This window comes from Panicum virgatum, chromosome 7K (assembly GCF_016808335.1).
Source record: "Panicum virgatum strain AP13 chromosome 7K, P.virgatum_v5, whole genome shotgun sequence".
Taxonomy (NCBI): domain Eukaryota; kingdom Viridiplantae; phylum Streptophyta; class Magnoliopsida; order Poales; family Poaceae; genus Panicum; species Panicum virgatum.
In genome coordinates, this window is record NC_053142.1 from 33,362,815 (window position 1) to 33,384,394 (window position 21,580).

General features: G+C 46.1%; 1 protein-coding gene and 1 non-coding gene across 2 annotated transcripts; both read right to left on the bottom strand.

Moving 5' to 3' along the window:
• Nucleotides 1–559: 559 nt before the first annotated feature.
• LOC120641077 (CLPTM1-like membrane protein cnrB) lies at nucleotides 560–6,590 on the bottom strand. The gene is made up of 12 exons (XM_039917035.1): nucleotides 6,296–6,590; nucleotides 4,531–4,677; nucleotides 4,331–4,445; nucleotides 4,145–4,236; nucleotides 3,969–4,066; nucleotides 3,263–3,300; nucleotides 2,776–3,011; nucleotides 2,422–2,515; nucleotides 2,096–2,286; nucleotides 1,452–1,671; nucleotides 1,188–1,355; nucleotides 560–1,064 (listed from the first exon to the last, which is right to left on the bottom strand). The coding sequence occupies exons 1-12, from the start codon at nucleotides 6,512–6,514 to the stop codon at nucleotides 865–867; spliced, it is 1,818 nt and encodes a 605-aa protein (XP_039772969.1). The 5' UTR covers nucleotides 6,515–6,590; the 3' UTR covers nucleotides 560–864.
• Nucleotides 6,591–14,037: 7,447 nt separating this feature from the next.
• On the bottom strand, nucleotides 14,038–14,176 carry LOC120643236. The gene has a single exon (XR_005662924.1). It is a non-coding gene; the product is annotated as a small nucleolar RNA Z247 (small nucleolar RNA).
• Between the last annotated feature and the right edge of the window lie 7,404 nt (nucleotides 14,177–21,580).

A 21,580-nucleotide genomic window follows, 5' to 3' on the forward strand; every position in this document is an offset into this window, starting at 1 on the left:
GCGCCGCGGACTGCCGCTCCTCGCCGCGCCGCCGTGGAGCCGCCCGCCACGCCAGCTCCAGCCGCCGGTAGCCACCGTGGGCGCAGGCCAGCGCCGCTGCGGGGCTCTGCGCGTGCGAGCGCTGCCGGACGCCTTCCTTCACCGCGAGCCGTCCGGGAGGTGGGCGGCTCGATGGGCCCGGATCTGGCTGTAGGGTTTGAGGGATTTGGGGAAGAAAGGAAGACGACGCGGCCATGGGAGGGGAACGCGAGGGCTGCCGAGGATTGCGTCGTGGAGAGAGAGGGGACGCTTTTTTGCGTCCCGCCTCGTCTGGTACCCAAAATGGGTGTCCTGTTTGCGTCTTCGGTTGGAGGATATTTTCGATAGGCAAAACCCCTGTGCACGACGCAAAATGCATTTGGGTCACGCTATGCGTCCGCCGTTGGAGACAGCCTTACCAACCCCTCCACCCAGCCATCGGATGCCTACCAAGATAGGTCCGCATCGTCCTTACGGATTCACTCCGGTGAAGTCATTTCCAGGCCAAGTCACTTCTGGTAGTATTTTACGGTTCTGCCACTTGTGCATTCGGCTGTAACATTGAGGGCAAAACTACAGATGGTACTCCTACTCCAAGCAAATGCAAAAGTTATACAAAAACCAATCAAACAAGCATATCGCCTAGTAACGGTTGCTAAGAACAAACTGAAATCGGTAACGGTTATAGTGTGTGACTGTTCACCCTGTTACACATCTTATGGTCAGCGTCTCAGCAAGGCTAGTCCAGCGTCCAGTTCAGCAAAGAAATGTTCGCGCCCGCTGGAAGAAACAAGGCCGGTGCTGCTGAGAGGTGTGCTATCTTCTGGGTGATGGTGGGTGTGGTAATCACTTGGTCTTCTTGTCCTCCGTGCTCGTCTCTGCCTCAGCCTCAGCCCCCGTTAGCTGGGCGGCAGCTGATGAATCGTTTCCTTCCAAGGTCTCCCGGGCTGCGGGTTCGTCCTCACCTCCGAAGCCAAACTCGTTGACACGCTTCTTGTCAACCGGATATTTCCACCTCTGGTAGAGGTATATCAAGAAGATGACATCTGCCAACAGAGAGGGCAGTCAGTAACTGTCTACAAATGCGTATGAATGACATATCTAAAGAACATAGATGTATCCTGCAACCATCAGCAGTTATCATCTAGATCAGTGATAGTTTGTCTTACCATCTCTGAAAACTGAGAGACGATGAAGCATTGGCATTTTAATAACAAATGCGAAAAGATCGTCTATTATGGTGTTGAGGAACTTGTAGGTCATTTGTCTCCATGGCATATGAGCGACAGACTGCAGTTTGTAGTTGATAAATAGTTGGGGGCACATCATAATGAAACCTGAAGAATGCAAATTACACATGTCAGCTCTACTTCTAACACACATTATCATTTATATATCAGATAAAAGGAGAAGATTTGGAATTAGTCGCGTACCAAACATGTACACACAACTTGTCATAGAAGAAAGTATCCATGAGTACCAGCTCTTGTGCTTTTCATACTTCAGTGAGTAGATAGAGAAACCAATCACAAGGAGAAAAAGGACATAGGTAAGGTACTTCATTGCAAGCGCATCATACTCCTTGGTCTTATTCTGTGCATATGAATCTCGGTCTCGAAACCTCAACATGGGAATCTTTCCACTTCTATCGATCTGGAGAAAAGAAATGAAAATCTTTCATTTAGTACGAAAGGTCATCAGGTATCTACTCTAGATAAGCAATGCCATGATATAGAAGCAATATATCTATCTACACCAACAAAGAAGTAGTCGTAAAGTATACGCGTAGCAAAATTGAACATTTTGATATCATCTTAAACACATCGAGGGTCAGTGGTCACAGTAGTTCAGCATAAAGTAAAACTGTGCAATTGAAAATGCAGGACGTGCCAACTGGTACTGTAAGTGAACAATGAGGTGTCAATGAATAACACTAAACATCTTCCTTATGTTTATAATCTTTGATTTGATTATCTCCATTATTTAGTTAAGAACTTCTTTTATAATTGACAAAAAATATTTAATTTTCTAGTGAAAAATCAAAAGGCATACTTTGAGAACCATAGATGCTATTTACCTCAATATGCATTGCCTTTCCAATCTTCCAAAATTCAATGCACACTCCAATGCCAGAGCTAGCAAGGATCATCCATGAAGTGTCATTGTCAAGAAGGTACAGGAAAACAATTAGTTGACACACAAAATTCAGAATCACAGATTTTGCCGATAGACCTTCCATGGACTTGTTCTTGTTCCAGAACTGAATATCTGAAAACAGCACAAAAATCATAAAATGATTGTTTGTTAATAACTTCAACTTATTAATATTGATGTGTAACAATTCTTACTACACATTCTATTAAAAAAGTGCACATACCGAGTCAAAAAAAAAAGTGCACATACCGTTTTTGAAGGCCAAGAAATCAAACAGAGAGTGTAACAGAGAAACAACCATGGTCAATCCAAGAAGATAAGGATTTCCTTCAAGGAAAACCCTCTGCAACATACAAATATAGGTCAAGAGTCAGTTGCTGACTGACATGGTAAAACAATAAGGACAGGAACCACACATCCCAAGGATATAAACTACAAGTAATTGTACACATTAATGGTACCTCAAACAAGATGAAAGGGTGCAATGGAATTTGGTCCCAAGCAAAGAAAATAAGGAACAAAAAGAAAAAAGGAGATGACAGCATATCCAGAAATGTCAGCATTAAAATAGCTGCAATTTAGAGTACGGGGACACTTGTGTACCTTAAGTTCATCAGCCTCGCCTTCGAGCATACTTCCATAACTACGATGAACCTGGAAGGACTGCTCAATCTGTAAAAACAATTGCCATTTGGTCATGCTAATAGGACCCACTTCGAGGTTTAAGGGCAGTTCCTCCACAGTCTCGTTGAGCGCTATTAATTTATCCCTCAGTAGCCAAAACTCATTGAAGAATACTGTGGGATAATAGTCGCCTGTAGCTGGATCCACATTCAAATCTGTATCTCTATCGTAAAGGGAAACCAACCCATCATCATCAAAAGCATGGATTTTTTCTGAAGACTGTGTTTGAATAACAGATTATATTCCAGGTTTCCAGGATAAGTTGGATTCAAGCAATGTGATTTTTGAAGTAAAAGCGGGGGAGTGACCACAATTTTAACATGCATTACATGTATGTTTTAAGTAAAAGTGGAACTATCACAAAACAGAAAAGATATATGTTATTATTGTTACAGTTGAAGGATACATGGAGCAACAACGGGAGGGACATTATTGTGGGGATACCTGCAAAGAATGAATGGGGCAATGTTAATCATACGGTAGAGAGGACACACAGAAACGAAAACAGCACATCAACAGCAAAGCTGATGCTGTACACAATAAAATCAACAAAGTCTTGCTGTTACATAGATCAAGAAAAACATATACTAAAAATGGCTAAGGTGCAAAACCTGAAGCTATTACGAGAAAAAAAAATCTTGGCATCCACATGTCAAAATTACCTCAGAGGAACCTTTTAAATTTAATCAATGTATCATTAAGGCTATTTGGCTGTATTTAGTTTGTTATTGCCATACAATGGAAACAATTTTTAGACAGGATTTGTTCACAGGTTATCTAAACTCCAAATCCAGCTTCTGGTTCATTGCAATCACATCAATCTAGTTGAAAGTAAATGTTACATTGCACACTGATAAAATGCTTTGTCAACCATACAATAGGAGGGTCAGAGTGACATAGGTCTATTTGTAACAAAAGGAGGGTTGGCATAGGTCTATTTGTAACTAGTACTTGATAACACCTAACAAGGCAAGGTAAATTACTCATAACTTCCATGCCATCAAAAGGGCAAGACTGAGAAGTTGAAAGGAGCATAAATAATTTTAATAAACATGTAAAATCCTATGTGTGGTACAAATAATACTGACAAACAGATAGGATTTTGTGAATACCGTGTGAAGTCATCAACAAGATTTATTGTTATATTTGGTTTCCAATAAGATATATATTCGGACGGACCCTCGTCTTTATCATGAGGTTCTTTATTCTCCTGCAAACCAAGGCTTTCATTAGCTCACCAGATATAAGAAATACCATATACTCAACGACAAAGAATGAAGATAATGACCTTCGGTGGTGCTTGCTCTTCAGGTTGTTCTGAATCTCCAAGCAAGCTCTTCTTTTTACCAGCTTTTGATTTTGGCAAGAATGTTACAACAGCTAAATGACAGGTACAATGCAATCAGTATTCCATACATATATGATCATATAGAGGAAGAACTCAAGAACATGCAATGGGAAACAGAACACGTACGATGTGTCCTCCCAAATGCAGATTTTTGCTCATATTCAGGATCTGTAGGGTCCACAGGGTAACCCGAGCGGGCAAAGTAAACATGAGCATACAAAGAGCCATTATGCTTGAGAGCCTGCAACACCACATACACAAAAGTCAAACAAACAGACCATGGTTGCATGAAATAATGTTTAACATTACTGCAATCAGTATTCTACCTCTGAAGGATAGTATGTTAATGATCGTGTTCTGGTACTGGTAGGTCCCCAGACTGCATATGGTATGTTTGCTTCATGCCAAATAAGTGCATCCTCATTAGCAAAATCATTGAACTTCTCATTCTCCGACAAATACATCCACATATCCTGCAGCAGCAAAGCCACCAAGCACTGTTTAGCAATTCAGAAATGACTACTGACCAAGGGCAGGGTAACCATGAAAACTACCATATCCATTTTGTTTATTATGTCATTTTGGACAAGGCAAAGGTCAATCTTTTAGAATTTTGACTATCAATAGCCTTTACAATATTTAGTTCGAAGACACTAAGACAACATGTATTGATTAGGCTGAAAATTTACTTTAATAATTTTTATGTAAAAAAAGTCATAGTCAAAGCTATGTTTTGGAGACTGGCGTTGTCGAAAACGACAAGAATTATTGAACTGAAAGGACTATAGGAACAAAATTTGCATGGTACTGTTACTGAAGTCGACAGAGCATTGTGCCGTTTCTGTATTAGAAATACAGATCCATAATGCCTTCTTCAACTCTTGCTATACCATTCAATACATATAATCTAAAAAGGTATAAATGCAGAGTGTGCAGAATTAACAAAAGGAAGAAAGCCAGTGAGGCACATCAAAAGTATGTGATTTATTGATCTTTCAAACATGATCAGCATTTAATCCACTTCTATTTTAGATCTCATAAGCGAATAAGGCAAGGAACAAGCATACAGAATTCTCAACTTGATGATGAGCAGCACATGTTGATCCCCCAATAGAAGATTTAAAACGATCTATCAAGTCTTCAACTCATACTAGAGTCAATTACTAATTTTGTACTCACTCCTTTTTGTATATTCTTTCACCTACCCTCCAATGTAAGTATGAACTGTGTATAGCATTTCTCTATTTGTTATAAAATCTACTGTGGGGAACTCCCCCACAGTCTTTTCGCTCAAAAAAAAAGTCTTCAACTCATAGTAGATGCATGAATACCAGAAATTACTTCTCACCAGAACAAGAGGTATGTTTAATATCATGTTTCCAATATTTCCCACAGTCAATTTTATCAAGAATAAAAAAAATAAATCACCAGGCTTGACATTACCAAACTTAATTCTGTATAGCTAATCTAGGAGATATTTTCACTCCAACATATACATAAGTATAACGAACATACCAACCCCTTCTCTATCCTTGACCCTAACTTAAGCAGTGAGCAATTCACACCAAGTCACCATACACCATACATACATCTTCACAACTTGTAGAGCTCAGTGGCACCCCGTCATGACCAAAATTCACAAAACCCTATACTATTACTATTTCCAAAAAAACTGTAAACAGACCTCAACCAAGCCTCCTGATATATCCAACTAAAAACACAATCTGCCATCTTCTTTGTCACAATAAAAGGAACAATGCCGCGGAGCACAAATTTGTTCACGTGATCTGGTTCAAAAATATCCTATTTGCACAGCAAAAACCTATGCTTCTGCATCGTAGCTACTAAACAACCAAACCACGCCCTCTTACAAAAAACGCCCACAACGATACAGCTTCCGGATCACAGCAATACAAAAATACTAGGAATAAAACACTAAATTACTAGGCATCAAAGCAAGCACTTACAATTACCCCCACTACACGACCTAAACTTACTGATGCGCGAAACGCGATAGTACAGAGACCTACGACGCCTCTCCGAATCAAAATCTCGTGCGCGTAGAAACCAAGGAGCCGAGGGCGTTCTCACCATTGGCTCGCCCTTCTGGAAGAGGTTGGACATGAGCATCCCCGGTTCCGCGGGAGGGCGCTTCGGGCCGAAGAACTTGGCCGCGAAGTACCAGAACACCGCCATCCGCACGATGCCGGCGATGCTCTGCCCCAGGCCGCCGCCGCCGCCCTGCCGCGCCGCGGGGCCGCGCCCCTGCGGCTCCGCCGCGGCGGCTACCTCCGCCGCCGGCTGCGACATCGCCGCCGGCGAGCTGGATCGGAGCGAGGAGGGGGGGGGGGCTGAGATGCGAATGTAGACTAGGTTTTTGGGTTCTGCTTTTTTCGATGGCGTGATGCTTTGGGGACTTTTAACCGGGGCAGTTTTGCGATAGTGTTATTTGCAGATAAGGGCGAGAGTTTGTTTGTAATTAACTGTGCTTAGAGTTCCTGTGCGAGGAGAAGCCGTTTGGCCTTGTGGTTTGGGACCAAACGTAATTGTTAAAATTTCTTGGGGTGTGCGAGTGATTAAGGAGCTAACAAAGTAACAATATGCTGCAGCTAGGATTTGCCCAACGAGGCAAGTTGCCGTCTTGGTAGGATGCATAGTGCTAGGGGTACACGGAAGAAAAGGAGTCATGAACGTGTAAAATGTTAAAGGATCACTATTGTGCTAATTTATATTTGAGAATAGTGTTGCAATGCTGGCATCACTCAATTTAGTAATTTAAGCACTCTTTTGAAGCTGTCAAACACTAAGATTAAAGCTTTGAAGACCTCTACTGTGCAAGTGAAATGGATGGGGGGAAATCAATTTTGGGCCTAGGAGCATGGAGCAAACCATGTGCATCTTATTACACTATCTTTTATCGAGACTAGTGTCCGAAAGTAGATACGCATAGTCAAGGTATAAAAACAAGGCGTAAAATGTGCTTCGCATCTAAAAAGAATTATGTACGCTTCATCAACCATAAAAAAGGTGTTTTTGTATGCTATAGATGTATACAAAAGGATTTGTAATGCGCTTGCCATAACTTAAACAAAGTTGTATGCGGACGTTATATGCAATCAAACTTAATGTATCACCAGCTTGTAGTCTTATCACAATAGAATGGAAACAAAGGGAATTTATTTTTTGCATGTTGCTATCTCTTTGGTTTAATATTGGAAAGGAATATGTTAAGAAATAGTGGTCAAAGAGCATGCACGTTTGGATATTGTACCACAAACAATAAGTAAGTTCAAATACAGAAAATATGCAATATGATGACTCATTAAGGGAGTAAGCCATCTAACCCTCTCGATTAGATCATTTATAGCAAGAAATTAGAATTTTAGTTAGCTGATGTGAAACATAGAGGAGACTATTCAGTGGCTAGAGCCTGTGTGAGCACTAGTTAGGATGCATTTTCACAATCCTTGTACAAGGATGCATTTTCATAATCATTGACATTCCGCACTCTAGTTAACAATTCATGTAGATCCGTGGGGGAAGAGATAAACGTAGGTGTGGATCTCCGGGTGTCCCTAACAGTTTCCATCTCCAAGCGGGTTGGCCTTATGTGCGAATCTGAGCTCGGCGGAGAGATATTTTGTGTGTGCTGGGAGCATCTGGGCCCCGCAAAAGCGGCTAAGGGGCTCGATGACGTTGGGAGAGAGACCGTATTCTCTTTTCCATCTTCATTTTTTTTTCTCTCCTTTCGATTTGAGAGTGTTTTTCAACTTCATCTCTGCTGTTGCTTTGTCGAGTCAGCAGCAACGATCAGGCATTAGCGAGGCCCATTTCAAGTTCCGTTCAATTTAAGGCCGACCAGATGCATCTGGGCCGTCCATACCCTCCAAAAGGCCTCGCGCGTCTCGCGGCCAGCCTTAGCTCTCTTGGGCTCAAATGTTGAAATGGATCGGAGCCCATGACTGCAGTCTGCCAGGCAACCCGCCTTTCGGCGAGCAAACTCCCGTGGTAATGTCGCCTGAAGCCAAGAGTGAACAAGAGTGAACTAGGGATTTCAGCTGAAGCCACCTTGCCATCCAATATTGACAAGAGTGAACAAGGTCTGTGTTTAGATGCGAAAAGTGAAGCTGTAAATCACTGTAGCATTTTTCGTTTATATGTGGTAAATATTGTCTTACTATGGGCTAACTAGACTCAAAAGATTTATCTCGTAACGTACATTCAAACTGTGCAATAAGTTGTTTTGTTTACCCACATTTAGTATTTCATGCATGTGTCATTTGTTATATTTAATATTTCGATATGATTTCGATGTGACAGAAAGTTTGGAAATTTTGAAGGAACTCAACACAAGGTGTCGACGTAAGTTGGTTGTGGCATTGTGGGCCTCTGGCGCCGGTGAGAAGCATGGCATCTGATCCCCCGCAGCTGTTGCTGAACGCCTCCGAGGCTACTAGGCTAGCTACCATCATGTTTCTCTTGACGACGTTCAGGAAGCACCGACTAGCTAGGAATTAGGATGGGTGTGTTCACCCGGAGGCGGCAGGTAGACGAATTCGACGTCGCAACGGATGCCACTCGAGCCAGTAGTTTAACCTGCCTTGCAGCACGAAGCAAGCACAGAATCCGACCCAGTCACCACCCACCACTCACCACCCACAACCCGGATCGGGAGGCAATGATGATGCCGCGGAGATGGATGCGGGGCCCATTGCCCCTCCTCAGCGGTGGAGACCGGCCGGTGACGACTGACGAGGGATGTTACTGTGCGACTGCGAGCTGACGAGGCAGCCGCACAAAAGCACAGGATGCCAGCAGTCTAAAAAAACTTACCTGCGGGGTGAGACCGCCTCCACGGCATTGTGTGAGATGTAGAATGACTTTCTCCCAGCAGGCCAAGAAAACCCCCGAACCCCTGCCCCACCCGTACACGGGGGCCCGTCGCCTTGTGAGTTAGGCCGGCTCCACAGTGCTTTGGACGTGGGACAAACGAGAGAGTTTTTTTAACCCCAGAGCTGAAATTCGCCCCCGAGGGAGATCGAACCCAGGACCTCTGGGGAGTGCCTTCAGCGATGCTACCACTACGATAGCAGGCATTTGGCGATGCCAGCAGTATAGCTGGGGGAGATCCAGGCCGGGGTGGGCCCAGCAATGGCGAGGGCATCAAATAACCATTTTCAGGGCGCAAAACGGATTTATTTTCCATGCGATTTTATTTTTAAATTTATATCTCCTCGTTTTAAGCTAAAGGACGCGAATGCATTTTTGAACAACTCTTATCTTTCCTGCATCCGAATATCCGATCGAAGTGGATGCGTAGTACATGTTTTGTAGCTAGCCGCACGCGGCATATATCCTCCACACGCATCTCTAACGAACGAAATCAGCACCATCGGCTCGAGTAGGAGATTGCTCCACGTCACCATTCTTTTTACACTGTTGGATCTCCAATCAACGGTTAAAATCAAGCACACAGCAGGTAGGTTCTCGACCTTTCACGATTCCCGTCGTCCTGTCGACAGCATATACCTTCCTCATCGATTTATCTCTCAATCACTGCCACCAAAAGAACTAGGAGTATTTCCCAGCCAACGCTCCTGCGCCCCCTTCGAGAGCATCACTGAGATCGATGATCAGGCGAGCGCAGTCCGGCGATATCAGAACGCCTCCATCCATTGATTCCATCAATAAGCAGGTAAATATGCATACAAAATCCTTTCGAACCTTGAAATGTACCTCCATCCCCAATTCCCCATGGTCGCATTTGCCAGCTCCGGCTATCGGGGCTTGAATAGATCACACCCTCCGCCCGTGCCATCCGCTGTGTAAGTTTAGGAAGCGTTGAACCCTTCTCAGGGCCGCGCCTTTGTTTATATAGCCGGGAAGAGCCCCACGGCGTGGCGTTTACATCAGAGCAGCTCAAGATATTCTAGGCCAACTTCTCTAGAGATATACTTCTAGTTTGTTACAACATCTATCTCTAACTACATCGGCCTTTGATATCTTGAGCTGCACGGTTACAATATCAAGGAAAATATCTTAACACTCCCCCTCAATTGCAACTTCCCAAGTTGAGATTGTTTCTAAACAGTTCTAACTGCTTGACATGTAAAGGCTTCGTAAAACCATCTGCTACTTGATCTCCAGTGGATACAAGTCGAATGGACATCAACTTTTGCTCCACCCTCTCTCGAACAAAATGGTAGTCTACCTCGATATGCTTTGTTCTTGCATGAAACACAGGATTTGCAGATAAGTATGTTGCACCAATGTTATCACACCACAACTGTGCAGCTTTTGGACACGGCACTTGAAGTTCTTCCAGTAACTTTTGTACCCACATAACTTCAGCTGTAGCATTTGCTAGTGATTTGTACTATGCTTCAGTTGAGGAACGAGAAACAGTAGCTTGTTTTCGTGCAGTCCATGATATAAGATTTGATCCTAAAAATACTGCAAACCCTCCTATAGATCTTCTATCTTCTAAGCATCCTGCCCAATCGGCATCAGAAAAGGCACTAACGAGTGTAGACAAAGACTTATTGATTTTGATACCAACCCGTTGTGTATAATGTAGGTATCTCAAAATTCTTTTGACAGCCGTCATATGAACCGTAGTTGGCGAATTAAGATACTGGCATACCTTATTAACAGAGAATGAAATATCAGGGCGTGTGAGAGTAACATACTGCAGGGCTCCAACCATACTCCTGTATTTTGTTGAATCCTCTGGACCGAGACTATCACCCTCATACACTGTTAGCTTTTCTGTAGTTGATATAGGTGTATTCATCGGCTTACAATTCATCATTCCATCTCTTTTCAAGAGATCAGAAATATATTTTTCTTGTGAAAGGAGAATTCCTGTCTCTGTTTTCTTTACTTCAATTCCCAGGAAATAATGCAGCTCACCTAAGTCCTTCAGTGCAAATTCAGCCTTCAAATCAGACAGCAGTGCTTGTGTTGCCCTCTCTGATGAACTTGCAACAATAATATCATCCACATATATAAGCAGAAATATTGTGATCTGTCCTTTTTTATAATAAAACAATGAGATGTCAGCCTTTGATGCACAAAAACCAAGAGACTATAGTTTTGTGCTCAACCGAGAGTACCATGCTCGCGGTGCTTGTTTCAATCCATACAAGGCTTTATCTAATTTCCAAATAAAATGTGGCTTTGACTTGTCTTCATAACCTGGTGGCTGCCTCATATAAACATCCTCCTCAAGAACACCATGAAGAAACGCGTTCTGTACATCCAATTGACGAAGACTCCAACCTCTAGATACTGCTAGAGACAGGATTAATCTAATAGTGGCAGCTTTGACAACTGGGCTAAAAGTATCCTCATAGTCAATGCCATACCTTTGCTTAAAACCCTTTGCAACCAGACGAGCTTTGTATCTATCAATTGATACATCTGGTTTTCGTTTGATCTTGTAAACCCACTTGCAATCAATAATATTTTTGCTGCAATGTGGAGGTACTAAATGCCACGTCTTGTTATTAATCAATGCATTATACTCACAATCCATTGCTTCCTTCCAATTTGAATCACAAAGAGCATCAGTAAGATTAGTTGGTTCACCAGTAGTTGCTAGGAGATTATACCTGACAGTACCATCAGTATATGTTTTGGGCTTCCGAATTCCATGCTGAGAGCGAGTTATTGGACGATTCGATGCTGGTTCACCTTCATCCACAGGTTCAGGCGCTGAGACTGATTCACCTGCAGCACCTGAAGGTTGTCTCCCCTTCGCTTGGCGCGAAGCAGTTGGAGGTGGACACATAGCAGCTGTCGGGGCAGGTGCCGGTGCAACGCACGTAGGAGGCAACGTCATGGCAGCTGCAGATTCGCCGCACGGAGGAAGAGCCTGTTCGCCAACTGCTTCGCGCCAAGCGAGGGGGAAACAACCTTCAGGTGCTGCAGGCGAATCAGTCTCAACACCTGAACCTGTGGATGAAGGTGAACTAGCATCGAATCGTCCGCGACTTGTGAGCTTGAGGGCTCCTGTACGAAATCAGGACCAAAAACATTGCTCCGGGCATCAGTTTGCATCAAATTTTCTGCAGCAGATGGTGTCAGATTTTCTGCAACAAATGGTGGCAAGTTAGTAGCATCTGTATGACTATAATTCACATGATCATGTACTGTACTACCCCCAGAAGAATTTTGAAGATGGGAAGGAAGCAATAAGATCTCGGATCGAAGGCGTGCTCCAGCACTAGGGTGTAACTCAGCAAAGGGTAGGACTGTTTCATCAAAAATAACATCACGAGATATATAAATGTGTCCAGTAGATATATCCAAGCACTTGAACCCTTTGTGAAAGTTGCTATACCCAAGGAATGCACATCGCCTAGACCGAAACTCTAGTTTGTGTGCATTGTAAGGACGGAGATTTGGCCAGCATGCACAACCAAAAATTCTTAGGCTAGAATAGTTTGGTTTTTCTTTGAAGAGAACTTCAAGGGGTGTACGGTGTTGAAGAAGCTTAGTGGGCATATGATTTATAAGATATGTGGCAGCAAGAAATGCCTCGTCCCAATATTTGAGGGGCATATTAGCATGGGCAAGAAGTGAAAGTCCTACTTCAACAATATGTCGGTGTTTACGCTCAGCAGCACCGTTTTGTTGATGCGTATGTGGACATGAGACAAGATGAGTGATGCCAATTTGTTTAAAGAAAGAATTAAGCTTTACATACTCCCCACCCCAATCAGATTGAACTAAGAGGATTTTGCGATTAAACAGGCGCTCAACTAAGGCCTGAAACTCATGAAAACACCGAAACACTTTAGACTTGTGTTTAATCAAGTAGATCCAAGTGAATTTGCTGAAATCATCTATAAAACTGACATAGTAATTCTTTCTTCCAAAAGAATCGGGTGCTGGACCCCACACATCTGAAAATATGAGTTCCAAAGGAGCATTAGACACACTCGTGGACACGGGATAAGGAAGCTGATGGCTTTTTGCTTGTTGGCATGCATCACAAACAGTCTCAACATTATTCTCACTAGAAAAAGGTAAATTGTTTTGACTGAGCACATGATGAACAATCTGAAAAGAAGGATGACCTAATCTCCTATGCCATCTATCAATAGATAGCTTTATTGACCCTAACACTTGCTTGTCACCACGGATGGTAGAAGGAAGAGGGTAGAGGCCACCTCTACATCTGCCGTGAAGGAGGGTTGTCTTCGTTGCCTGATCCTTAATCAAGAAAAAATCAGGGTGAAACTCAATGAATGCATTATTATCGGCTACAAGGCGATGGACAGATACAAGATTTTTGGATGCATTGGGCACATGAAGAACTTTCTTAAGAAGAAGATTTCTGCTAGGGGTAGGTACAATAGTTTGACCAATGTGATTAATAGTCATACCTGCTCCACTTGCCGTCTTGATCTGATCATTGCCGCTGTAGACATCATGGATGGACAGTTTGTTCAGATCTCCGGTGATGTGATCGGTAGACCCACTGTCGGCATACCAGTTTGAATATGCACCATAGTTCATGGCAGCAGATGCACTTCTACTGTCCGACACATAGGACTCATTGAATCTATGCCAGCACTCAGTGGCCATGTGTCCCACCTTGAGGCAGACCTGACACCTTGGCTTGCTTGATCTGCCGCAGGTGTTGGAGTCGTAGTTGTTGCTGGAGTTGTAGCCGCTGCGATTTCCTCCATTGCCGCCTGATCCACGGCCGCGACCGCCACGACTTCCTCCACGTCCTCAGTTATTGCCCCGCCCTCCACCGCGACCACCGCGGGAGGCAGCGTTTACCGAGGATTGGGAGCCACCACGGAGAAGATTCATGCGCTGATCAAAAGAAAGAAGCTGTGTATACAGCTCGCTCACCGTAATGGGCTCAGCTCGTGCAAGGACAGCTGAGACCACAGAGTTGTAGTCGTAGTTGAGGCCAGTGAGGATGTTGCTGACCAGCTCGTCGTTGTCGATCGGCTTCCCTGAGGCCGCCATGTCATCCGCCAGAGACTTCATCTTGTCAAAGTACTCTGACATGGTCATGTTGCCCTTCTTCGTTGTTGCAAGGGCAATTTGTGTGGTGACAGCCCGTGCTCGGGTCTGAGATGCTAGCATCTCTTGGATGCTGGCCCAGACTTCAGCCGTCGTCGTCTTGTCGGCGACTTGTGTGAGGATCTCCTTGGAGACTGAGGCGAGTAGATAACTCACAACCTGTTGATCACGAGCAATCCACTTACCATATTCCTCATTGATCTTCTTGACGGCCTTGCCGTCAACTTGCACCGTGATGTGCTTTAGCGGTGCTTCATCAGAACCATTGTTGGCGCTCCTTAAGTACCCACTTTATCCCTTGTTTATCCTTGATAATGGCATGAATTTAATATCAAAATCACTAACCGTCCTAACCCCGGCCTAATTATTGGTCATTTTCACACTTGCACATATATTTTGGAGGAACTTCGTTTTTGCAGGTTTTTGGCCTATTTTGGAGCATGAAATGATGAGGCCCGTGATCGAGCGCTAACACGAAGAAAGACGAAGGCCAAAGCCCAAAGGAAGGACCAAAGCCCATGTTGATTCGAAGCCCATTCATGCATATCCATCCTCCAAGAGAGCCCAAAGGACAAAGCCCACTAAGATGAGATCAAGATACTTCGGGATTAAACAAAGCAAATGAAGATTTAAGAAAGGATTCCCTATCATATCCTTTCCTCGAAGATATCTCCAAGATAACGACGTCAAAAGGGGTGCAATCGTGAAGGACATAAACTCTAGAAGATGCGAGGAGTCTGCACGCGAAAGGAGGACACGAGACGGCGAAGGAATGAGCCAGGTCGGTGGCTTCCTCGGCTTATAAATAGCTCGCACCTTATTTAACTCGAAGCATCCATCCACCCAGAACTCGACGAAAACCTAGGGCCAAGACCGGAGGGAGACGACGGCCGCCGCAAGTCCTCGAAGTTGTCTAGGAGATGGCTTAGGCCGACCCTAGCCATTGTGGCCTCCCTGCGTGGTTGAGCCATGGCGGAGTTCAAGAGCTAGTTGGATTCATTGATGGTGTGCACATGGCGGTGATGATCCAAACGAATCTATTATGTGAGTAATGATAATCATGTCTTCCGAATCTATTAGCGATCATGTTCTCCTCTTTCGATTTCGTTCTTCTCTTTGGGTTTGCTTCATCTTAGATCTATTATCGAGATAGATCGTTTAGCATGATCTTGTAGTCATGGTGGCTAGAGGTTCATGGCAGAACTACCAAAGGGGGTTCGACTTGCTTCAGGATATCCCGTTGAAAGGGGTGGCGTCGTGACAGGCCGTTGCCACTTAGTAGGTTGGGTATCGAGGGATCGGATTGGAGATTTTGAGTTTAAAGATGCTTTTGATTGAGATGCATGATTTATCCGCTCGTTAGGTTGAACTACAACTAGATGACGATAGGCCTAGTCATATCTTTGGTTTTGCTATGATTAAGCCTATGTTCATGGATGAGATCAACCTTTACATATCACTCATATCTATTAAAGGTTTACCCTTTATATGCAATCAATGCTTCATGTTAGGATAGATCTATTAGATTAGATGGAAAACCTTAGGTAGTTCTTTGTCGATCCACGTATTGATAAACCTTGGGGAATACTCTAAGGGAAAAGCTACACGAACCGTGCGCTTGCGGTATACAAATCGGGGTGCTAAGGAGCGTCAACAACCATCAAGGAGCCCTTCAAGTTGAGCACCCCGGATGGCCGGCATGACTTGTGCTTTCTAGAGATTGAAGTTGGTCCTGGTCAACTTCTCTGTAACAGGAAGTGCCAGGGGGCCGATGTTCATGGAAGGAGTAGATGAGCTCACCATGGATGTGTTTGAGGAGAGGCTCTGATACCATGTAAGTTTAGGAAGCGTTGAACCCTTCTCAGGGCCGCACCTTTGTTTATATAGCCGGGAAGAGCCCCACGTCATGCCGTTTACATCAGAGCAGCTCAAGATATTTTAGGCCAACTTCTCTATGAGATATACTTCTAGTTTGTTACAACATCTATCTCTAACTACATCGGCCTTTGATATCTTGAGCTGCACGGTTACAATATCAAGGAAAATATCTCAACACGCTGCGCAGCCTTAAGCTCGACCTCTCCCCTCCCTCCCTCACTTACCTGACCTCCAGTACCATCTGCTCTGCCACAACGACGACCTCCAGTGCCATCGGCTGCCGCCACTGCAACAGCAAATCATGTCTTTCCTCATCATCCTCTTCTTTGGGCCATGGCTGTAGCTACCTCTCACCTCTGCAAGAAGAACGTTCCTCGTCTGCTCATATTGCCTGGCATGGTGTAAAAAAAGATGTGCACCATGTGCTCGACAAATTGCCTATGAAGAAGTACATATTGCTAAAGCATGTCTTTTTTGAACGATTATAGCTAAAGCATGTGAAAGGCCACTCTGTAGCAGCAAGCAGTTTATAGACAGGGTGTGTGAGATTGCCTATTCGAATGAACATCTAATCAAAGCACTGAAAAAATGGGTTATCAGTGTGTTGGCAGTAATCTAATCCTTATTTAGTTCCAGAACATAGGTTAGTGACTGATGACTGCTTCTGCTGGTGGTCCGTGAGACTGAAGATTCGATTCCATTCAGAGGCCGGAGAAGCAGGACGTCCCCCGGCAAGCGTATCCAGACTCCAGACTGGACACGCCCATAAAGTATCATGCTCGGCTATTTTGTAAGTCACAGCTGTTCATCTGTAGTTTCTTCGTGCCTTCCTGGAGCTCTAGATAACAGTAGAAAGAGAGGGAGAGCTATAGGGCTTCACTATCCTATACTGATTGATTGTTGACTGATGTACAATGAGCTATGGCATCGGGAGACATATGAAATATATGAATGCATGACGACACTACACACTAAGACATTATTTGTGAATTATGTATCAAGTATAAGCACTCATTTTAGAGTGTTGTGCCAGGGCGATAGGCGTTCCGCAGTCATGCATGATCAATTATCTTGTTACACTTTTGATACTATTTCGCTTAATTCTACGTTTTGTAAATCTGTTGCCAATATCATGAATGACCACTAACAATTATCTCTTCAAGATAACACTGGCCCAACTGATGTCGCGGCGGAGTTCTAGTTGGAAACGAGAGATCCCCCGATCAAGCCACGCGTCTTGTCGCCAGCGCAGTCTCCAGTCTCCACAGCGCACGCGCGCACCACTTCTCTCTGCCGCGCCTTTCCCGTGTTAGCTTACGGGCAAAGCAGGTTTAACTAAGGCCGGGCTCCGCTTAATCGAAGCAGCATCTCATCCCCCGCACTTGTTTATATTACACACAGGGCCTGAGTGGCCAGTTGTTCTCTTTGTCGATCGATCGATGATGCCTAGCATTGACCAAGGGACGGACATCACATCCACACTCTCTCATCGATCGTATAGACGGCACTACTGACAGGGCGGGCATAACATGGGCACGGGTTAAGGCCATGTTTAGTTTTCAAAAAAAAATTCTACAGTACCAATCATATCGAATGTTCGTACACATGCATGGAGCATTAAATACAGTTGAAAAAAATAACTAATTACACAGTCTAACTAATTAGCACGAGATGAATCTTTTAAACCTAACTAGTCCATGATTGGACATTTATTTGTCAAATAACAATAAAATGTGATACAGTATCAAACAACAACTTTTCACCAAGCATCGTCGTCGTCTCTCTCCCGATCTGCTCTTTTTTGCTTTACAAGATATTGTGCCGAGATGAGCATCGATCTCATGCCTGGCTCTGTATCCAAAATCCAACTCCTTGGTCAAGCGACTGTAATGGAGAATCAGGAAACGATAAGAAAAGCTAAAGACTAGTGCCTAATTAGCTAGGTCTAGCCTTAAAATTGAAACGAATGCGCTACTTGATAGTATCTCAAGTTTTTTTTTATAAGATCAGGTGCATGCATTTCCCGGACCAACGATTATAACAAATCCAGGTCTAGTGTTCCAGAAAATGTGTGCAACGGAGGTAGGTGTGCACATTACTGGATAATCGTGTGATCGTGGCGTCCCCTTAATAGCTTGGCTTATTATTAAGTGTATAGTAGTCACTGTTTCCGTTAGCTTGTTGTTGAACCACCTCAATTAGGATCGATCTATTTCTAGTAGGGTGGATAGCAGGATATGTAGCATAATTGTGAATCAAGAGGGAATAAGTGAGGATCTGGCCGTTCAATTCATGAGAAAATACTACTCCAAGAGCATCTGACTGTTCAGTTGCTCCAACGGCTAAGGATGATCCGTGAATAAGAAAATAAGGGCAAGTACTGTTACCTAACCGGGCCGGCAGATGCACTACCAGCGTGTGAGCTTTTTGGTAGGCAGCTGCTCAGGTGTGTATTTTTTTTTTTGGGGGTAGGGCTAAGGTGTGTATTTGAGGATGTGTCGTAAGAAATTCTGTTTTTTTATGAAATGTTCTGGAATCAAGGTACAATGTATACACATAACAAATATTTTTTTGCGTTTCCGACTTGTGTTCCTTGGCAGTTAGGCAGGGCATATTGTCACGATTATTATTCCACCGAGTTGCAAGGCCTGGCTGTACCTTTGGCCTTAATCCATCCATTCCATCGTATTTCAATTCACGCGACAGATGCCACCACCACTTTATCATTATATATACCAAACTAGTTGCGCCTATACTACTCGAGCAGAATCGAGAGGGGGATCCGCGACCGAGGATCTTGGCCCTTGGCGCGCGTCAGGAGAGGCCACGCCGGCGGGCATCAGCATAGTACTCTCCGTTCCAAGGTTGGAAGAACTTTGGAAGGATTAGCCACCCAACACTTTTGTTTAGTCCCCCTCCATGTGACGCTAATCGGGCCACAGCACAGCCTGCCCAGAGCGGGTCGGGTTGGGTTGGTGCCGTCCCCGTCGCCTGCCCCCTTTTCCCGGGCCCTGCCTCCGCCTCCCCCACCCCACCGGCCCGCCCCGGCAGCCTCCCCGCCGGCGACCAATCCGGTGGCGGAGGACCCGTCGGCGTCCGCTACTAGTAGAATTGTTTTAACGCCACTGGTGGTAGGAGCAGCACTAGTTTTAGTTTAGCCGCAATAATGGAGGCCGGAGTATTGGCGCTGGGTTTTGTTTAATCGCCCCGTAGGAGTCGGATTAAAACTAATCGCGGGGCGGTCGTTGGGGGCGTACTACTACTCGTAAAGAGGAAAGCTGGCCGCTGATTGGCGCGGGCTCTTGCTAAACCTCTCTGCACTTGACTCGCGACCGGGATGGCAAGGCATGCATATGCAGGATGACCACGCTCTGCTGGGATCACTCCCGGTTGCTGTGGCAGTAGTACTAAGTTGACCGTTTACTCCTGGCACACGCAAGGTAATTCAGTGGTAGTTCTGTCTAAGCGGCGCTGTAGGCTTATTTGGATGGTACCCTGGGAAAGTTGCCTGGGCCAGGCAACTCATCCAGGCCATCGATTTCGTGCGCCTGGGGCCACGATCGATGCCTGGCAGCTGCTGCCTGGGTGAGGCCTTCATCCAAACAAAGCTTGGCTCCGGGGCAAGTAATTACCCGGGGGAACTGCGCGTGGCAGCCGGTCCCCCGCCGCGACGGCTCAGGGGTCGTCTGATCCGATCCGATCACGCGATCAACGTGCACCCACCAATAATCCGGCGCATCAGGGGGCGCCGAAATGGTGAGACCAAGATGGCCACATAAAAACTCGCCGGCGACGATAAAGATGAGCGAGCCCGCGCCGCTAAAAGCAGAGATGCTCGTGCTCCGGCCGGGAGGCAGGCAGCAACCCAACCAACCGGTGCTGCCGGAAACCGACCGAAAACGTCGCCCTCGCTTTCGTTCTCCGCCGAGAAATCATCGACGGGGGAGTGTTCGGGAGGAAACGTACGCGAAACCCCGCGAGGCCGAGTCGACGGCGACGCGCCCTCCGCGCGCCCACTGCTCCTGTTCCCGTCACCCTGGTCCGGATTTTTTCCCCGGTAAATTGCACCAAGGGTCCCCAAATTTGTCTCGAAATTTCACCTAGGTCCCCAAACTCTCAAATCGTCCACCCGAGTCCCTAAACTTTGTTGAGTGTTCCATGCGAGGTCCCAAACGCGCCACGCCAACTTCCAACGCTGACGTGCCATGCCACGTAGTGTCAGGCTAGCAAGAATTTACAAAACTCCCCTCCATATTCTTATCTTCTCCGTTCTGCTCTCTCTCCCTCCTCCAATCTCTCTCTCTTTCCTCGCTCCCTCTATCTCTCTCACTCCCCCTGCCCGTGGCTGCCGCCACACACCGGTCGCTGCCACGCCGGTCGCCGCCGTACGGGCCACGCGCCGCCGCACACGCTGGTCGCCGCCGCGCGCAGGCCACCGCGTTTAGGGTGGAGGCGCGACTTGGTGGCCGTGGACCTGGAGTTCGGCGAGAGTGGGTCCGAACGGGCGTGGCCTCTGCGTCCGCGCCCCCTGCTGCTGCCGGTTCGACGACGACGGGTCGTCGCGGTCCCCCACGGCGGTGCGGCCCTTGTTGGCGTGGCGGTACCAGCGTGAGGAAGGGGAAAGGCAGATCCGCAGCGAAGCTCGATCCGGCGGCAGCAGAGCTCGATTGGAGGTGGCAGAGCTCAATCCGGTGGCGGTGGAGCTCGATTTGGTGTCCCCGGCCATAGCTCCGACCTGTTGCGCCTAGCCGAACCCCGCCGGCTGCCGCCGCACCAGCATCGACCTCCCCCTCGTCCATCGCCGTGCCACCACGATGGCCGTTGCCTGCGCAGGCCGCCATTGCACAACGTCCACGGCAGCATCCCTCGCGGGCGCCGGCGCGCCACCCCGATGGACGCTGCCCGCGCAGGTCGCGGCCGCATCCAGCACTGCCTCCCTCGCCGCCGTCGCGCCAGGCCGACTGCCGCCGCCAGCGACAGCCGCGTCCGCTCGGTAGCTCCAGTGGCGGACGGTGGTGGTGCGGAGAGAGAAAGGGAGAGAGAGATTGAGAGGGGGAGAGAGAGGATTAAATGGGGGAAGATGAAATTGTGGAAGGATTTTTTTTGTAAATATTTCCCACTGTGGTGCCACATGATATGCCACGTCGGCGTTGGAAGCTGGCGTGACGCGTTTGGGACCTCGAATGGAACACTCAACAAAGTTTAGAGACCCAAATGGATGATTTGAGAGTTTGGGGGCTTAGATAAAATCTTGAGATAAATTTGGGGGCCTGTGGTGTAATTTATTCGGCTTTTCCCCCTCTCTCTCCCCCGCCCGCGTCGCCTTGTCGCTGAATTCTTCCGCCCCCCGCGTGCCTCGTCGTATCCTCGTCCCGTCCGGATAAAATTTTGCTGCCGGCGACCGCTCCTGCGGATCCGTGTCGAGTACCCAGTATATTCGGTTGAAGAATC

Bases quoted from the DNA above. Each gene is read 5' to 3' on its own strand.
- LOC120641077 (XM_039917035.1), bottom strand. From the start codon at position 6,514: ATGTCGCAGCCGGCGGCGGAGGTAGCCGCCGCGGCGGAGCCGCAGGGG. The intron at 4,446-4,530 runs GTAGAATACTGA...GTGGTGTTGCAG, and splicing joins TAACATACTATCCTTCAGAG to GCTCTCAAGCATAATGGCTC. The intron at 3,301-3,968 runs GTATTCACAAAA...CATTCTTTGCAG, and splicing joins CTTGTTGATGACTTCACACG to GTATCCCCACAATAATGTCC.